The sequence below is a fragment of the Phyllostomus hastatus genome, unplaced genomic scaffold (genome assembly GCF_019186645.2).
Source record: "Phyllostomus hastatus isolate PE091 unplaced genomic scaffold, TTU_PhHast_1.1 phas_contig_17, whole genome shotgun sequence".
Classification (NCBI taxonomy): domain Eukaryota; kingdom Metazoa; phylum Chordata; class Mammalia; order Chiroptera; family Phyllostomidae; genus Phyllostomus; species Phyllostomus hastatus.
The window spans coordinates 20254916-20273908 of record NW_025333664.1 but is presented as its reverse complement, the minus strand read 5'-3'; the positions used below and the strand labels follow the sequence as shown (position 1 = coordinate 20273908).

Genomic DNA, 18993 nt, shown 5'->3' with positions numbered 1-18993 from the left:
GAGCGGCGCCAGGGCAAACTGGGGGCGAGCAAGGTGGGGCTGGATTTCCTCTGCTCTCACCCCCACAACCGGCACCCCGTCCAGCACACAGCCACGCAGGAGGCCCCGGGCACAGTCCCTGCCTCTGGAGCTCACAAGGCAAAGGACACAAACGCAGTGCCTAATTGCAAACAGTGATAAGTGCCTAAAAATAAAAATTCTGGGTGATGTTCAGAGAGAGACAGGCTTCTTTAGACAAGGTTATGGAGAGAGGACTTTCCCAGGAGGTGACAGGTGTTTGGAGCCTGAAGGGTGAGGAGTCAGTCATACAAAGAGCGAGAGGCAGAGCCTTCCTGACTGAAGGAGCAGCCGAGGAGGTCAAAGAAGCAGGCAGGGGCCAGTGGGACTGGTGAGGGGCCTGTTCTAACCAAGAGCAGCGGGGAGTGGGGTCCCCCAGGCAGGGTGATGTGAGGGAGTGGGACGGCATCTGGCTGAGTGGTGGGCAGGGCTGGGACTCCATCCAGAAGACCCTATTGGATGAAGCTGGGAAGCTGGCCGTGCTCTCACCTCCTACCCTGCTCCTGTCTTTAGTATCATTCAGGATGGGGCGAGAGAGGAGGAGAGAAAGGAGACATTTAAGTCAGATGGACTTGGGCTCAAACACTGGCCCTGTCACTGATAAGCTCTGTGACTTCGGTCAAGTCCCCACCTCTCTTCGCCTCAGTTCCCCCGCCTCTGAAATGAGCTCCAATGAGGAAGGGGCTCAGAAAGTGCCCCGGAGGCCGCTGCACTCAACGAGGCTGCACCCTGCGGCACACGTATTAGCCACTGTCTGCACTGGGATGGGGAGGGCTTTTCTGGGAGGGTCGCTGAACTTGAACTGTGCCAGGCCAGCAAGAGGGCCCTAGGTTGGTGATGGGGTACAGGGAGGGGAAAGGCTTGGGCATGAGAAGCGCCTCAGAGTCCCTGCTTCCGTCCCAACAGGTGTGCCGCCAATGTCGGGCATGTGGTCCCTGCTTCTCCTCTGGGGCCTGGCGACCCCATGCCAGGGGCTGCTGGATACGGTGGGCACCCTCGCTCGGATTGACAAGGATGAACTCGGCAGAGGTGAGCCTGGGGTGGACAGTCTGTGAGGGGCCCAGCTGCAGCGTAAATGAGCCCACTGATGTGGTTAGAGCGTCTGCTTTCAGGAACAGATGAGAACAGGCTGCGATTCTCAACCGCACAGAGAATTCAGGGGTTTGCTTGCAGACTCCAGCGGGTGATGAGTGCACTTTCTTCTAGGAGGCGGACTGGGTGATGCGGGCTGGGGCCGCGTGGGGCTGTGTGTCTGCCTCAGGGATGGGGATGAGCAGGCCTGAGGTCAAGGGTAGTGTGCTGGCTGTCCCCCATTTCTGGAGTGCGGGAACTCAACTAGGTATTCTGCGCTCCAGGGTCCACTGCCTAGAGTGACAGCCTTATGGGCAGTAGAGCGGTCATGAGCAGAAAATGCTTCAGGGAGGGCCACCCCCCACTGCCCCAGCCCCCACAAGGGGCCCCTTCTGTCTTGCTCTTCTCACAGTCTGCGCAGAGTCAGGCTGCAGGTGCCCAGGAGGAGAGAGGTCGCCTCCTCTGCCTTGTTGAATCCCTGGTGGCTGTGTGCTCCTTCCTTTGCTTCCGTCTTCCTTTTCGGTGCTACAGGGAGGCCCAGGGCCAGGAGCCCTAGTCATACCATTGGCCCCAAACCCAATTTGCTATGAGACTTTGGGCAAGTCTCTGCCCCTCTCGGGGCCCTAGTTTCCCCACCTGTAAAATGAACCTCTCTCTCCCCACCCTCCCTGCAGCCATCCAGAACTCGCTGGTCGGGGGCCCCATTCTGCAGAATGTCCTGGGAACGGTCACATCAGTGAACCAGGGCCTCCTGGGTTACCAGGGGCTGCTTGGAGGAGGAGGCCTGCTGGGCTATGGAGGAGTTTTTGGCGTCGTTGGGGATCTCTCCGGGTGAGTCCCTGCAGTGTGACCTCCTGACTGTCCACCTACTGTGTGCCCTACAGGAAGGCTGGGATCTTCTTCACTTCAGGGAACAGAAGAGAGAGCACCTCTCTTTAATTTGTTGGCAGGTAGTGGGAGTGATGAGGGGAGCCCTGAACAGGGAGTCCTAGGGCCTGACTCAGAAAATAACGAGTGTTCTGCACGTCAGGCATGGCAGGACTGGCATCGAGCCCCTAAGGCTGCGTGTTCCTGCTCTGGGGTTGATTCCAGTTACTCGCCGTGGGGCCTGGGCAAGCTGCTCAGTCTCTCTGGCCTAATCCGGGTGTCTGCTCCCAGCAGTCCTGCCCTGACCAGCCCTTCATTGTCCCCTCCTTTTTTTCAAGTTCTCCGGGGGACACGCCCTTCCCCTGCACCCCACGCATTTCACTGGTTTCCTGTCCACTCAGGTAGATTCACACCCCAGGAAGAGTGGGACTTCCGTCTGACTTGTTCACAGCCATGTCCCCAGGATCATAACTAGTGCTTGACACATACTAAATGCTCAAAAATATTTTCGAGTGAATGAAGCAAATCACATAATAACTAATATTTATAACTTAATGCCACCGAGCCAGGGTTTTCTGGGTGCCTGGTGCTGTCCTAAGCACTGTAGATGACCTATCCCACGGAACCCGTAGGTAGGACTGTTCTCCATGCCATCTAATGGGTGAGCAGAGGGAGGCAGCGAAAGGACCTGTTCAAGCTCACCCGGTGGTGGGTGGTGTCAGTAGGGGGTCTGGTCTGGGTGTTTGCTCACAGGCCATCCTGCCTGCGCCTAGCAGGTGGAACCAGTCCATGTGGGGTGGGGGGGGGGGTGAATCAGGGGCAGGTCAGATGACAGGCCCCAGGTGGGAGGCAGAGGGCCAGGGGTCGGGGTGTGGGGAAAAGCCCCTGCACAGGGGGAAGTGGCTTGCTGGGGGAAGAAGAGGGAGTGGATGGCCACCTCCCAGAAGAGCAAATGAATACGTATCTGGAAAGAGGGCTGGTAAGGGCTGACCCTCGTGTTGCTGGAGAGTCATTGTATGTCATTATGGTTGGTGTTATCAAAAATCCCTATTTTACAGATGGGGAAACCGGGACATGCAGCAGCAATGTGGTTTGCCCAAGGTCACACAGTCCGTAGGAGAGCCAGGATTTGAACTGCTGTCTTTTATGGGCTGCACTATGAGCAGCTCTGCAGGGGGTTGTTGCCAGGACAGTGACTTCATCTGTGTCAAACAGCTAAAAGAGAGGCTTACATACACTAAATGCTCGATAACTATTAACTGTTATTATTATTATTATTATTATTAATAGATCCAGTCCCCCTCCCACCAGAGAATCCCCCTGTTGCATGAGGCTGAGGCCTCAGACACCAGCCAGATGTCGCCCTCACCTCAAAGGGCCCCCAGCAGGAGGCCAAGCCAGCAGCGGTGATGCTGTGAGCTCAGGGCAGGGATGCGGGCAGCCTAGGCAGCATGTGGAAACTGGCTTGGAGGGCAATTGCTTAAGTCAGGGATGGAGGGAGGAGGCCTTCCTGGAGGAGGGGATGCCCTGGCTGAAATCGGGAGAGTCGAGAGGTGTCAGCTAGCTGAAGGGGGAGCCAGGATGGAAAGAGAGGCAAGAGAAGAGTGTTGCAGACCGAGGGAAGAGCCTGCACAAAGACTCAGAGGACGGAGAACATGATGAAGTGTGGGAGCTGTGTTTGAGAGTCCATTCGGGTTGCACGTTCGTGAGCCAGGGGTGCGGGAGTGGAGGGGCATTGATGTGGGCCAAAGGCAGGCCTGAGGCCGTGGGGAGGGGGTGGAGAGAACACTCTCATTGACTGAGCCTTCGGTGAGGACGGTGATACTACATTTATCGAGCGCCTGCTATACCAGCTTTGGCACCTACATTATCTCACATGTCTTTGTGACATTGCTGTGAGGTGGGTGCTAGTATTATTGCCGCACTCTCTCCGTGAAGAAACCGAAGCTCAGATAAGTGAAATAACTGGGCCCACATTTGAATTTATGGCTTACAGGTGGGGTGGGAGACACACCCAAGGGGGCTTGTAGGCCCCTCCTGGTCTGGGATGTGCCAGGCACTAAGGGGCTGGTCCTGGGCGCCCTCCCCCTGAATCCCACACCAGGTTGAGGATCCAGGAACTCACACTGCCCCAGGTGTCGCTGAAGCTGCTGCCGGGATTTGGGGTGCAGCTGAGCCTGCACACCAAAGTGGGCCTGCATGGCTCTGGGTGAGTGTGCCCTGGGAACCTCTACCTTATTGCTCCTATCCCTCCCCACTGCCTATTAGGGATCCCGACCCTATTGTCCCCCCACACCCACCCCATTGCCCCCTATTTCCTCCCGCTCGAGTTCCTCTCCAAGGGACTCCCACACTACTGTTCCCTTCCCTCTGAACCCTGTTACTCCTCCCCAGGAACCTCCATCCCACTGACCTCCAGGGACTTCCATTTTATGCTCCCTGGGGACCGCTACCCCATCGATCGGAGCTCCCTGAAGGGGTGGGGGAAGGATGTGCAGGGATGAGCAAGATGGGGGATGTGCTGGGAAGCAGAGGTTGAGAGGAGAACATCGGGACTAGGCCACTCTTAAGGCCACCCAACTCGCTCCTCATCGGGGTTCCTGTGCCGGGGTGGGCGTGGTTAAGGCGGGCCCTGTTGGGTGGAGCCTGGCAGCCTAGCCAAGCCCCCAGCATCGGGTCTCGCAGGCCTCTGGGGGGCCTCCTGCAGCTGGCCGCGGAGGTGAACGTGTCGTCGCGGGTGGCGCTGGGCATGAGCGCGCGGGGTAAGCCCATCCTCATCCTCAAGCGCTGCAGCACGCTCCTGGGCCACATCAGCCTGCTCTCGGGGTGAGTCCGCAGGCTCCAGACCGCGAGCACTGGGATCTCTTGGGTCTCTCCGAGCCTGAACTCATACCACTCCCAGCCGATCCTGCTCCCCTTGTACCCTCATCCCCCGCTCCAGTGAGACCCTACACGGACTCTGGCCCAGCACTGCTTGTGCCACCCACTCCTGGGTGTCCTCTTTCTCTGGCCTCTGAGATCCTGCTGTCCCCTTTCCCAGACGGATCAGGGGCCCTCTGTGGTCTCCTTGATCGGATCTACCTGCATCTCAGTCCCTGCTCTCTGCACATCAGAGACCCAGTCCCGCCCCTGACTTGCTGTGTGACCCGCCAGGGGAACTGTCCCCTATCTGGGCCTCAGCGTCCCCATCTATATAATGAGGGCTTGTATTCAACGGTCAGGAAAGCTCTGGCAGTTTCACATCATCTCTCCCCCATCCTCTCTGGCACAGCGGCCCTCCCCGCCCTTGTGTTGAATGATCACTTCCCACTTCCTGGGAAGGACGGAGGCCGGAAGAGGGAAAGGGATGTGCCCACCTCGCACGCACAGGCAGAGGCTGGTCTCTGGACCAGTGCTCTGCACCACCCTCAGTGGCGCCTGCCAACTCCCCTGCCTCACGTTCTGTGTCTCCCCCGAGTTTCCACTTTCCAGGCCTAATCGCATGCCCACACCCCATCTTTGCTGGGTGGCCCTGAGCAGTGATGGGTCATCAGGCAGCTCTGTTTTAGCTGCCAGGAGTGGGGCGAACCAGGCTGGCTCCTCTCTCCAGAAGGGCCTTACTTAGTAAGGAGATTCCAGACAGGGTCTTTGGGGCCCTCGCATCCCACTGGCCTCCTCCTGCTCCTCTGGGCTGCAGGGAGCCTTGGGGGCAGCGGAGCCCAGGACCCAGGACGGTGTCGGTGTCCTGTGCTTGTGGCTCTGTGGTCACCACCCTCCCTCTGTAGCCCTATAGTCTTTAAATAGACCTGAGCCCGTCTACATGCACTTTTCATCTGCAGGCAACCCTCTGATTCATTCATTCATTCATTCATTCATTTGGTGAATATTTATTTATTCAACAAATATTTATTGAGCCTTCACTCTAAGCCAGTTGCTGGTCTAGGTTCCAATGTCACTTGTCTGCAAATGTTGGAGGAGACAAAGGGGACAGATGTTTACTGAGCAGAGTGAAAACCTGGCACATACACACTCCCATCTAATCTCGGCAGCAACTCTGTATGGCAGGCACTGTACAAATAAGGAAACGGACTCCTCCCCTGGGGCTCCTGGTGAGGTAGAGCCAAGATTTCAAGCCGGTCTCCAAAGCCCCAGCCAACCAACCCCACCGAGAGTGGAGACAGGAGTTATCCAGGCCCCCAGGGCCCTCCCTGCCCTGATCCCGGTGGGCGCTGGCCCGGTGTGAGGGCCACACCCTCAGGCTCCTCACTCTCCCCAGGCTGCTGCCTGCTCCGCTCTTCGGGGTGGTGGAACAGACACTCTTCAAGCTGCTGCCAGGACTGGTGAGTGTGGGGGCCTCGGGCCAGGCATGCCCTCCCGCTGGCGCTGTGCCTCTCCTCCCCAAGCTTTGAGTAAATCTAGGTGCCTGGCAGGATTAGGCTGTTCTTCCCTTCTACACCCACCAGGTAATCCCATCCTGGCCCGTCCACAGCCACCCCGGTGCCGCCTGCAAGTCTGTAGCGGCTGGCACAGCCCGTCCCCAGACGCCCGTCCCTGGACCTCTGAATCCTAAGTTTACAGCTTCAGGTCACCTGACTCTCTTGCCCCTATATTCATGTCCCTTTTTTACCCCCTGCTCTGTCTTTGCCGCCTGCATTACTATCTACTTTAAGCTTTGTTTTAAACGAGCTTTGAATTCAGCTTGGATCCCTTGGTGATTTTCAATGAGCCCTGTGCTTGGCAAACATGTTCAGAAAATCACATACGTGTATGTTAACACTTCATGAGAGAAACACTTTATGATTAAACTGCTCCAGGATGCTTGTGGGTGGTGGGCCCCAGACATCCTGGCTTCTCCCAGGGGACATGGACCACACTTGAGAAAAGCTGGTCTGGCCAAAGGCCCATTTCATTGAGGCCACAGAAAGGAGGGGTTTTCCGAGGCCACAGGGTCAGCACAGGGACATCAGGCCGCCTTATCCCCAACCTGGTGGGACCTCTCTCATGGCGAGTCCTTGTGAAGACCACTTGTAGAGGTAGCACAGGCGTGGGGGCCTGAGGTTGGCACGACCACCCTGGACTTGAAGAAGCCGGTCAGAGAGAAGCTCGGGGGAGGAGGGACGCTCCCAGCAGCGAGGGCCCCACCCAGGCCCACTTCGGGTGGATTCCAACAAGGGGGTGCGTTTAAATCACCGCGCCTAACTAGGTAAGGTCTCTGGGACAGCTCACTGCAAGACGGGATTTGTGTGACTCAAAGAGGTTTTAAAAATCAGAGCTAATCACTAGCATTTAGAGATTGGAGACTTCTCTTAGCAATCTGATTTCTGGCTTCCCTTGTGCAATCAGCCACCCCGGCCGCAGGCACACGGCTGGCGCCAAGGGGCCGGCTCCCCCACCCATCACGGCCCCTTTGAGGTCCTCTCGTTTCCGAGGCGTGCCAGACTCCAGAAGCCATGGAACTTGAGGTCCCAGACTTTACATAAAAAGGCAGCCCTCTCTGGTCTCTTTAAGGACAGTTGTGACCTTGGGCAGGTCGCCTTTCTTCTCTGGCCCCAGACGTAGACTGAAGGGCCTGGACTGGGCCAGCTCTGAGGTTCCTGCTCCTGTAGACTAAGATTCTGTGATTCGCAGACTCGGGGTTCTGGGAGCCGAACCACTCGCTCCCTGTTCGCACAGCCCAGGGGTTTTCAGGAAACACGCGGTGGTGTGCGCAGTGAATGCCCGGCCCAGGCCCGACTCTCTGGGGGAAGAGGGGGAAGCACCCTTCTTCGGGGTCCGGATGCTGGCTCTCCCGGTGTCTACCCGGATGGCAGGAGAGGCCTGGGACCTCAGAGGGAACAGCTGCCCGTGTCCCCTCAGGGAAGGGCCATGTCCACACGCCATAACTGGCCTCTGAAGTACCGCATTTTTAGGACTAAAAGACACACACCTGGGTTTTAGAGGAGGAAATTAGGGAAAAAAATTTTGAAGCAAAAAATGTGGTACAATATTTAATAACCTGTGACCTTGCTCCACTGTCGCCCCCCCCACACACACACAGTGAGCCAGATAAGCTACATTCAGACTATAACGTGCACCCCCATTTCTTCCCAAATTTGGGCGGTGCGTCTTATAGTCAGAAAAATATGGTCTATCTCTTTCATTCCTCCAGCGTTCTTCAAGATTTTCTAAGGGGGCCACGTAACTGACCCTCCGCATCACCACTCTGCCCTCCCAACACATGAAGCTTTGGCCCCTGCCCTGTCCCCGTGTGTCCCCTCCCCCCTTCTCTACATTCTGCCTTGCCTTGATCTCTGGGACCACATAGCAAAACATTTATAGAAAATGCAGCTGTCCCCTGTGCCAGGCTGGGGCCCACACTTATTTTCCTGTAACACCCGTCTCCTCCGGACACAGCTGTGCCCCGTGGTGGACAGTGTGCTGGGCGTGGTGAATGAGCTCCTGGGGGCCGTGCTGAGTAAGTTGGTGTCCTTCCCTTTGCCCCTTCTCCCACCGGCTTCCCATTACCCCAGTGGGAGGCGGTACCAAGGGAGCAGGAAAGGACAAGATTCTGGGACCTTTCACTTCCTCTCCGGACTGATGAGGCTGCCACTTCGAGGAGGCCAAACAGGGGAGGTCTGGGTTGAGGCTGGTTCAGCAGGGTATGGGTGCAGATGATGATGATGATGATGATGATGACGATGATCATCATCATCCCGACATACAAGATGACCAAGGCCCAGAGATCGAAGTAGCCCAAGGCCTCACAGCCACAGCGGCCACCTTTCTCTCTGAGCCGTATGGAGACACGGATGCCTTTGGCGTTCCCAGGTGGGCTTTAGAAAGTATGAAACGGTGCAGCTAGGATAAGGATAGAGAAGTGGGGGCAGATGTGTCTCTCTAAGTGGTGTTGTGTGAGAAAGGCAGGGTAGCCGTGTGGTTAGCAACACCAGCGCTGGAAAACGGGAACCCTGGTTTGCCACCCTGTGGCTTATGTGGCCTTGGGCTGGTGACTCCCTCTGCCTAAGCCTCAGGTTTTCTATCTGTAAGATGAGGATGACGGTGACGCCCAATGAGTATGTAGCAGAGTGCCAGGTACTCAAGAAATGGAAGGAAGGCCTGTTATAATTGGGGGCTGGGCTCATGGGGTCTTTCTCCCTCCTCCTCTCCCGATGCAGGCCTGGTGCCCCTTGGGCCTCTTGGGTCTGTGGAATTCACACTGGGCACGCTGCCGCTCATCTCTAACCAGTACATAGAGCTGGACATTAACGTGAGTGCCCTCCGAGGCCCTGCCCACTGTGGGGTGGGGCGGGGTACTGGTGGAGGCTGGGTAGGAGAAGCTGGGTCAAAGCCGCATGGATGAGCAGCCCCGAGACCCTCGCATGCCCTGTCTCCCGCCCCTGCAGCCCATCGTGAAGAGCGTAGCTGGTGACATCATCGACTTCCCCAAACCTCCCAAACCCCCCAAACCCATCAAGGTGCCTCCCAAGGAGGACCACACATCCCAGGTGACCGTACCTCTGTACCTCTTCGACACCATATTTGGGCTCCTGCAGACCAATGGTGCCCTGGACGCAGACGTCACCCCTGAGCTGGTGAGTGTGGCCCCCTGCCCTGCTGTGCCCTGGAAATGCTCATGAAGACCCGGTCACGTCATCACTGATCAGCTTCGATGAGCCCTTTTCTCTGTAACTGGACAGAGTTGCACAAGTTTATAGCATGCACACGCCTACTCATGCCATTGTGGCAAGCATTTCTAGTTGCTAGTGGCCCTCTGATTGGCTAAATCATTCTCAACATGCCACTCCAGGAAGTCACTTTCCATTAGTCAGAACTGGCATGGGAAATGTAGCCAACTTTCCACCCCGGCATCAGATGAGTGCTTTCAGAGTCAAAGCCCAGTTTCACGCCAAAGTGTGAGTGATTAACATTCAACTGCTTTCTCGAGCAGATGTGAGTTGGAGAAGGAAAACTAGGGTCGGACTATTCCAAAGGCCACTTGGACGTTTGTTCTGAAGCCTCCAAGGCCTGTCTGATTCCATTCTGGCCCCTCACCCCGCACAGACATCTGGAAGGCTGAGAGCCCAGAAGCCTCACCCAGAGGCAATTTCTTGGTCTCAGCCCTCCCCAAAGGCAGGGAGCTTCAAGCCACCTGCTCCCCTCCCCCATTCCATCTGCAGCTCAGGTGCAAGGGAGCAGGGGTTGATCACTCACTTCCTGCATGTAGCAACCAGCGAGCGTTGGAACAGGTTCCTGAGCTGGGAGGCAGGTGTCCTCTAGCTGGAGGGAGGTGGCAGTCACAGCCAGGGAGGGACTCTGAGTATGAGAAAACACGCGTCTGAGCAGCTCGTGTGTGTGTGTGTGTGTGTGTGTGTGTGTATGCGCAAGAGAGAGGAATCTCAGAGGCCGGGTGCCCTCCATCCCCATGAGCTGATGGCCTTGTGTTGGGTGACAGTCTGGGGATCCTCTGAACAGGAAAGAGTATGTCTGTCTGTGAATAGGTCTGTCCAGAGAAGCGGATGTGTGTAGTTCAATAGCCTCTAACATCAGGGCCCTGGGAGCCTAGGCCATTTTCTTTCCTTTAAAATAAAAGATTTTATTTATTTGTTTTTAGAGAGAGGGGAAGGGAGGGAGAAAGAGAGGGAGAGAAACATCAGTGTGTGGTTGCCTCTCACGTTCCCCCTACTGGGGACCCGGCCCACAACCCAGGCGTGTGCCCTGACTGGGAATTGAACTGGCAACCCTTTGGTTCTCAGGCCGGCACTCAATCCACTGAGCCCCAGCAGCCAGGGCTGGGGCATTTTCAACGAGCAGAACGAAGGAAGCAGTTCTCGTAGGGCTGTAGTGATCTGGGCACCATGTGCCCCGTTTCTCAGGCAGCTGCCACTCAGCTTCCCCAAGGCGGGGGGGTACAGGCCCATTTACAATCAGATTTTCCAATTTTTCAGCCATAAACGAGCAAATTTATATGACAGCTCCTGATTTATACATACTGGAAACAAATTCATAGTTTTACAAAAATACTGTTTGGATTAAAAATATCTTGGATCAGAGCCCTGGGCCTTCAGAGTGTGAGCTCTGGCAGAATGCTGGAAGGTTCTGGAATTAGCCTGCCCAGGTCGAGTCCCGGAGCCACCACTCACCAGCTTATGAGTCTGGAGAGGAGCCTCAAGTTCTCCACCCGTAAAATAAGGGTAATCAGAGCACCCGCCTCTGTGAGCTGTTGTAAATGTGAAATGAGGAAAGGCATGCAAAGCCCTTAGCACGTGCGTGGCATGCAGTGGACACTCGGTCAGCATTGGCCAATGGAGGAGCACCAGTGTTTGCAGAGCTGTGTATGTGACTGGTGGGGCTGGGGTCGGATGTGGAGAAAACTGCTTTGTGTGTGCTGAGGGACCCCTGTCCTGTCTCTGTGTTCACCACCTCGTCTCATCTGGTCTTGGGCCCAGGTTCCCAGCAATATCCCTTTGACAACGACAGACCTGGCAGCTTTGGCCCCTGAGGTGAGTGACCCTTCTCATGAGCTTTGATCACTGTGGCTCTCTCCTGAGGAGTCTGAATGGACTCCAGAATCTTTCTCAATATGGTTGTCCAGAGAGCTGCAATTGAATGTTGAATCTAAATTCACACTAAATTGTGAATGGCTAATGTTGTATCCTTTCCTGACAGCAGAGTGGAAAGGACCAGGTTTTAACTGCCCCAGAAGTCAATTGGGCATTTGTCCTATGGCTGTTCCTTTTCTTTCAAGAAGAGGACAGTGGAGTCTTCCAGCTTACTAGTCCACTCCCTCCAACTGCCTTACTTCATTTTAGTCTTGATTTCGTCTGTCCCAAGAGAGAAGGCTCCCAGCACTGGCCTTGGGAAGAAAAGAGAAAGGAGAAGATTCAGGGATGTTTGACTAGTGGACATCAGTATAAGACTGCAGGGCCTGGCTTCAGCTTTCCTATTCGTTCAACCAGGGCTGGACCAGATACTTTCCACCTGTGAGAATCTCAATTCATACTGAAGTTGAAATGACTACCACAATGTCCTTCCGTAATAGCAGATTCTGACAGAGATTGGAAAGAGGTGTACAAGATCTGAGTTTCTACCAGAGAGGATGGAGAGGGAAGCTGAATTTGGGGACATGGAAAAACTCTGTGAATCCTTGAAGTGGTGATTCAGTCAGCCTTAGTGGGCATGGTTGGGGCCTCTGCTTCTTGGAGTCCCTGGCTAAAGGGCCCAGGAGTCTTGGGGATGAGATTGAAGCTAGACATTCAGAAGCACCTCCTGGGGGCAGGAGTCATAAATGGTGGAGAGGGACTTGGGGAAGGCACAGGTGGCAGGAGCAGGGACCCATGGATGCAGCAAGCCGGGCCGTGTGCCTCCAGCTGTGGGAGCCCAGGCCCGTCCCTGGAGGCTGAAGCCTTGGTTTTCCAGTTGTGGGCCTTGCAGTGTCAGAGCCCCGTAGCCCTGGCTCTAAGTCGGGCTCCGTGGCTTTAGAATCTGAGGACACCTGAGGGTGGAACCGCTGGTTCCCTGTCTGTCTGATCCTGCAACTCTGGGAGTCTGGGTTTGAGGAACTGGTCCCCAGATTCCGGCATTCGAGTGACTCCAAGCCTCTGTGACTCTGGCTTCCAGAGACTCAGAATTGATTATGAGACTCAGAATTTCCTGATTGTGTGATTCAGTCAGTCAGTCAACTGATACGCACGGAGCACCTACCACATACCAGGCTCCATGCCAGGTGCTGGGCATCCAGAAGGGGCCAAGGTGAAAAACAGACAAAGTCTCTGGGTTCCAGGAGCCGTTGTCCTGAGGAGGGTGATAGACACAGAACAAATAAATCAGTAGAAGAGACACAGTATTAGAAGGGGGAAGAGAACAGAATGGCGAAAGCAGATCAGGAGGGCAGGGATGGTGCTCCCGCACAGGGCACTCTGCAGCGTCTCACTGAGGAGGCGACATTGGATCGGAAGGCTGAAGGGGGTGAGGGCAGGGAGGCAGGTATCAGGGGAAGGCATTTCCGGGCAGTATGAACAACAAGTGCAAAGGCCCGGAGGTGGGCGTGTGCTTGGCAGGTCAGCGCAACGGGGAAGTAGCTGGTGAGTCTGGAGGGGAGAGAATAAGGGACTGGCAGTGGAGGTGAGAGGGAGAGGAGACAATGGCTGGATCAGGTGGGGCCCGAGGGCCTCAGGGGCATTTGGAGTCCAAGTGAGACACGAGTCTGATTCGGTTCTTCGGTGGGTGGGTGGTGTCTCCCCGCACCTGACGACTGTCCGCCTCGTGGAGGATGAGACCAAACCCGTCTGGTTCAGGCTGTAGCTCAGCACCCAGCGTGGCGCCCGCAGTGTTCGTTGGCTCTCTGATGGGTTCTGACGGTGGGGTATCTGCGCTGCCCTCATGCCCCGTTCTGCTCTGCCTCCCTCCAGGCCCTGGGGGGGTTGGCCCCAGGCCAGCAGCTCCTGCTCTCGTTTTGGGTAAAGAAAGCACCCACGGTCACGCTCCAGAACAAGAAGGCCACAGTCTCCATCCCAGCCGACATCCACGTGCTGTCCTACCTCCCTGCAGGCACTCCTGAAGCCCTGTTAGAGCTGACCGGGGTGAGTGGCTGGGGACAGGAGCCCGGCCCTGGGGCTCTGAGCAGGGCTGACCCTTCCCAGGCCGCTAGGGGGTTGCCTCCCTGCCCAATGTCCGGGTGGCATGGCACAGGAAGTCCCTTTCCTTTATTGGCATCATCTGAGCTGAAACCCGAGTGCCCACTTACTCCTTCCTTGCTGCAATCTGACCAGGCCCAGGCCTGTCCAGTCTGCCTTGTCAGGATTTCAGGAATGACTCCCCGTAGCTCCAGGCTCTCTGTGCTCAGGTATCTCCTGGATGACCCTCCAACTTCCTCCTGCCCGCCCTCTCCAGTCTGCTCCTCTGTACCCCACCCCCACTAGTTTTCCTAAGCACACATCTGGGCAGAGGCAGACCCCTCCCCTGCCCACTCTCTGCCCCGGCTCCACGTGGCCTAGCCCCATTCAATGCCCCCACCCCCACCGGCTCATCCTCTGCCTTTCCTGGTGCCCTAAACCTCAGTTACTCAGGGCTACCCCACCCCAACTTCCTACCTTTGCTTATGGAGAGTCCACCACCTGCAGCACTGTCTCCCCCTTTCCCTTGCCTAACTCCTCATCTTTCAAGATTCAGCTTCTGTGTCACCTCATTGGGCACCCTCCCTCAACCCACTCGAGGCTGGATTGAGGGTCTCCCCAGGCTTCTGCAACCCCAAAGCTCCCCCTTATACAACACAGATCACCCTCAGTTTTAATACTCTGGTTCTTGAACACCAGAACCTTCACGTTACCTCCTCATAGTGCAGCACGGGCCCTAACACACAGTAGGGCCTCAGTAAGAGTTATTGGGAGGAATGGATGGTGGAGATTTGGCCACAGTAGACCTGTCTTCAAGCTCCTCCTGAATTCTGAGTAACCAACCTCTGCCTGCTTTTCCCTCGCAGGTTATGACTTTCAATGCCCAGCTGGCCCCTTCGGCTACCAAGCTGCACCTCTCCCTGTCCCTGGAACGGTAACATGGGGACCTGGGCCTTGTCTTTAGGAACAAGAACTAGGGATCAGCAGGAACTTCCTTCCATTTACTGGGCACCAACTAAGTTGCAGGCGTTTCACCAGCATCTTCTCTGCCCCCAGGACCTGCCGGGGAGGGGCTAGTGTTAGCCTGTGGTACAGATGAGGCAACTGTGGCTCAGAGAACCTGGTCCAGGGCGGGCTCCCTCCACAGCACCTGCTTAACACCTGGCCCTGGGGCCACACTACTGCCCGGATGTGGAGTCCAAACTCCTGAGTTATCAGCCCCTGAGATAACTGCTTGCATGTTGTGAAATGCTTTGTTATTCAGGTGGACTCGTTATTTCTCTAATCTCTCCACCCCTGTGGGAACTAGGCCTGGTGGTTATCCTTACCACCTAGAGGGAGATGTTGTTGACAGTCCTGCCTTCCATAGGAATGGCTCTTCAGCCTTTGTAAAGCCTGGGCTGGCACAGTGGGCTGTCCCTGGAGGCCGGTCTGCCATCCGGGCCTCCACTCTCCCAGCTCAGTGCCTGTCGGTCCCTCCCCTGGATTCTGAGGCTTCCCCTCAGGTCTCTGAGATCTGCCCATCCTGAGCCATAGGCACCCAGTGCTCCCCTGACCCCACTTCAGCACCCTCTGCAGGCCCCTCAGGCTACTTGCAATTGTCTCCTGCAAGGCTCCACTGCTGCCCCCTTTCGAAGCTTTCCTACTGCCCGAGTTCGTCTCCCCTTCCTGGTGGCAGTTCCTGTCTCTGCCCTTCAGGAGGTGGAGATCGGAGTCCAGGCTCTGGCTCTGGACTTGCATTTGGGCCTGCTGCGATCCGCTAGTGGGTTGCTGCCTTTAGGGCACACCTGCTGGATACAGAACACCCTGCGTCCAGGGCTCAGTCTGTGGAGGGCCCCTCCTTAGGGAGGCTCACCCACTGCCCTGAGTCCAACAACTGGGAGTCAGACTTAGGCTTCAGGGCCATGGAGTCGGTGGGGGTGGTCATGATATCTCGGAAGGAGGTTCGATCCCTCCAGGTCCATTTTACAGGTACGAAAACCGAGCCTCTGAGTCAAGGCTGGAGAGGGAGAACACTGGGTCTGCAACCCTATTTCCTGACCCTGGAGAGCTAGGGGTGGGGCAGGCTGGGAGGGGCAGGTCCGAGCACTGCTCAGCAGGTGGGGGTGGGGGTGGGGGCTGGGGTCCCCAACACCTTTCTTCTCTTCACCAGGCTCAGTGTCAAGCTGGCCTCTTCTTCTGCCCACCCGTTCGATGTAAGTTCCTGGGAGGGGGAGCAGTTCAGCAGTGGTGAGGGTCTTCTCAGGACTGGAAGCGAGGTGGGATGAGTCACGGGTCATATGACAGAGCAGGCCTCAGTCTGGGCACTGCCCCAGCAAGCCCGGGTGGACGAACACCAGGGCAGGGGTGCGCGTGTGTGCGTGCATGTGAAACAGTCATCATCTCAGGAAGTGAATCCGAATCTCATGATCTGTCGGAGTCTTAGAACCACACACAGTGGTAAACACCTAGAATCTCACAAAGGCTCAAATTTCTGCAACTTCACACAGGTAATAAGGCCCCTGCACTCTCTCCTATTAGAAATAGAAATCTCTCCTATTTCAGGGCCACACAGAGCCCATAGGTCCCTGCTTCTCACAGAGCTCTGTGGTCTGGAACCTCACCGTAACTCAGGTTCTAGAACATTCTAAGGGCTCCTACATTGGTAGGAATCTAGGATCAGACAGCTCAGAGTTCCACTGGAGCGGGCTGCATTTTCCTCCCTCTTTCTCAGGCATAGGCCCCACAGACCCTCCCTCTGGGGAGGCAGCCCTTCCCAGCTCCCGGGCCCAGGGAAGCTGTCCTAAAATCACAGAGTCCCCTTTGGGGTCACTGGCAGATGTCCCACCCCAGGGGGCCCTGTGCCCCCCAGGGCCTGTGTCCTCCAGCTTGGGGGAGGCTGGGCAGCTGGACCCTGGATCTCCCTCCCTGGGGAGGGGGCACTGCTCCCCAGGAAGCCACACCCCCGCTCCCCCTGTGCTCTGTTGCAGACGTCCCGTTTAGAAGAATGGCTCAGTGACGTAGTCCGGGCGGCGTATGTGCCGAAGCTCAACGGTACAGTGGCCTTCGATGTCTTTTTGGACACGTGGGGTGTCTGACTTGGGGCTGTCAAATCTGTTGCCTCTTTCCTTGTTGCGACAGACACGGAGGCTGGAGAGGGGTTGCACTCCATTTCTAAGATGCAGAAATTGAGGCACCAATGTTTGCCTTTGAACCACACGGACTAGCTTCTCCATCATGCCCACCTCAGGCCCCAAGCCCTCTCTGACCTGGCTCCTGTCCTCAGGCTTGCAACCCAGAGGGAAGCAGTCCTATAAACAAGGGATTAGAATGCACAGCCCAGAGTGTGCCAGGGCCGGACAGAGCCTCGAGGAGGCTCTGCTGAGGGGAGCCACCGGTGACAGTACAGAGAAGGGGCATTTTCGTCTGCCTGTAGTAGGATGAGCAGGATCTGCCAATAAGGGAAACTGAGTCCCCAAGAAGAGAAATGGCTGGCTCAAGGCAAGTGGTAGCTTAGGGTCAGCAGGTCCCATCCAGCACCCTGCGTATCACTGCTCCCACCCATTCCCTCTTCACAGTGGGCCTGGATGTTGGCATCCCCCTGCCTAAGGTTCTCAATGTCAACTTTGCCAACGCAGTCCTGGACATCATAGAGGTGAGTTTCCCGTGCAGGTGTGGCCTTGATGGGCCTAACGCTTGTCTCTGGAGAGCCCTGCTTGCAGCTCGTGAGGGGAGTGCTCTGCCTCGTCATCCGGTCTGCCCCTGCACCGTTCTCTAAGTTGCTCAGGGAATTACAAATGACTGAATGTGGAAATGGCAGATAGATGACGTATGTTCTATACCACTCCTTCCTTACTGGGCCAGGGCAGACATTGCTAATCAATCACAGAGTGATGAATTCAGTGATCACTTTCCTGATGAATTCAGACCCATGTCTGGCCTACAGAGTGGAGTCTCAGATTCATGCAGAGAATTGCAGTTCTCCCGGTCCAGGGGTGGCAAAAAAAAAGGGGGGGGGGGAGGGACATCTGTCCCTCCTTATCCTGTGACTGTGACAGGATAAATGCTAATAGATGTCAACACTTTATTTTGTTGAATATCAATGTGGCCTCACAATCCTTTTCAATCCAGCACAACTTTGAGTTTTGGAACAGTTCTGGGAGGTAAACAGAGCAGAGTGCTCTGTACCCATTTCTCAGATGCAGACCAAGGCTGAAGGAGGTCAAATTTCAGATCCAAGGTCAACACAGTAAATTAGCAAGATAAATGGCACTTGAACTTGGGTCTCTTAAGTCCTAAGGTCAGTAAGTCTTTCCCACACTGGATGTCATTTATTCGTCATTCATTTATTCGTTCATTCATTCACTTGGTATGCTTGCTGTATTCCAGGTAGAGTCCTGACCCCAGGGCATGGGGCGCGGGCACAGAGACGGGTGCAGGAATGGGGGCCTGGCAGATGTGTTGGGCACAAGGACTCAGAGAGCCTAACCCAGAGCTGTTGCTCCTTGCAGAACGCCGTTGTGCTGACTGTGGCATCCTGAGGCCGAGAGATGGCTGCTGCCCCTCCCTGTTGACCACCAGCGTCCTGTCCATCTGCCTACTCCGCCTCAATTTCCCTCCTAGCCTCTAGCCTGTGTTGGTGACAGTACAAGTGCCCCTTTTCCACCCAGGCCCACTCAGGCGCTCTGGCCCTGCAGCTCTGCCCCAGCCTGGGTGGGGAAGGCAGGGCAGCCACAGGACTCTGCTTCAGAGAGAGCTCTGGGGCCTCAGTGGCCAGTGCAGAGCTTTCAATAAACTTCTCCTCTGTGTCAGCATCTCCTGCCTAGTCTGTTCTCAGTCACACAGGGGCCACCTTGGCCTCTGCCTCTGGTGCCCCCCTCCCGCTCTGGGCAGGGGCTCCTGGAAGGTGAGGGGACTTGGGGCCTAGTCACTGTAGCTTTGTGTCCCAAGCTTACCGGGCTGGCCTGCCCCCCTTCCCCTCTGCCTCCAGCTCCCTGTGTCCCCCTCCCCTTCTCTCCGCTCTCTTTCTCTCTGACTTGGGGACATTTCTCAGAAGTGACATCTGCACTGAGTTTTGAAAGACAAATAGGAGTTTCCCAGAGAGAAAAGGAGCCAGCAGTCCAGGCAGCAAGGATGAGTGGAGGAATTCCTGCCCTGGAGGAATCCCCACTGGCTGCACACCAGCCATGGACGCACTCAGGAGAGACCAGAGCTCAGCTGTGCCGATTGCTCATTGTGCAGAGGGGGAAATTGCTGTCAGAGAGGGGGCCTGGTTGACCCGTAGCTGCACAGGGACGGAGTTGGGGTGGGGCCCAGCCAATCCCTCCTGAGCGTGGAGAAAGCAGAGTTATCCCTGAGCCTCAGGCTCCTCATCTGTAAAATGGGAACACTGCAGGACTCTCTCATGGGTGGTTTGAGGATTAAATGAGGCCATTGTAAGTACTAAGAA

General features: G+C 56.2%; 1 protein-coding gene across 1 annotated transcript; it reads left to right on the top strand.

Moving 5' to 3' along the window:
- Nucleotides 1-974: 974 nt before the first annotated feature.
- Nucleotides 975-18358, top strand: BPIFB3 (BPI fold containing family B member 3). Its single transcript, XM_045833304.1, has 15 exons — nucleotides 975-1086; nucleotides 1803-1959; nucleotides 4100-4204; nucleotides 4681-4821; nucleotides 6251-6314; nucleotides 8368-8428; nucleotides 9129-9220; nucleotides 9357-9545; nucleotides 11400-11453; nucleotides 13362-13532; nucleotides 14432-14499; nucleotides 15718-15760; nucleotides 16535-16598; nucleotides 17123-17199; nucleotides 18056-18358. The coding sequence occupies exons 1-15, from the start codon at nucleotides 975-977 to the stop codon at nucleotides 18083-18085; spliced, it is 1428 nt and encodes a 475-aa protein (XP_045689260.1). The 3' UTR covers nucleotides 18086-18358.
- Nucleotides 18359-18993: the final 635 nt, after the last annotated feature.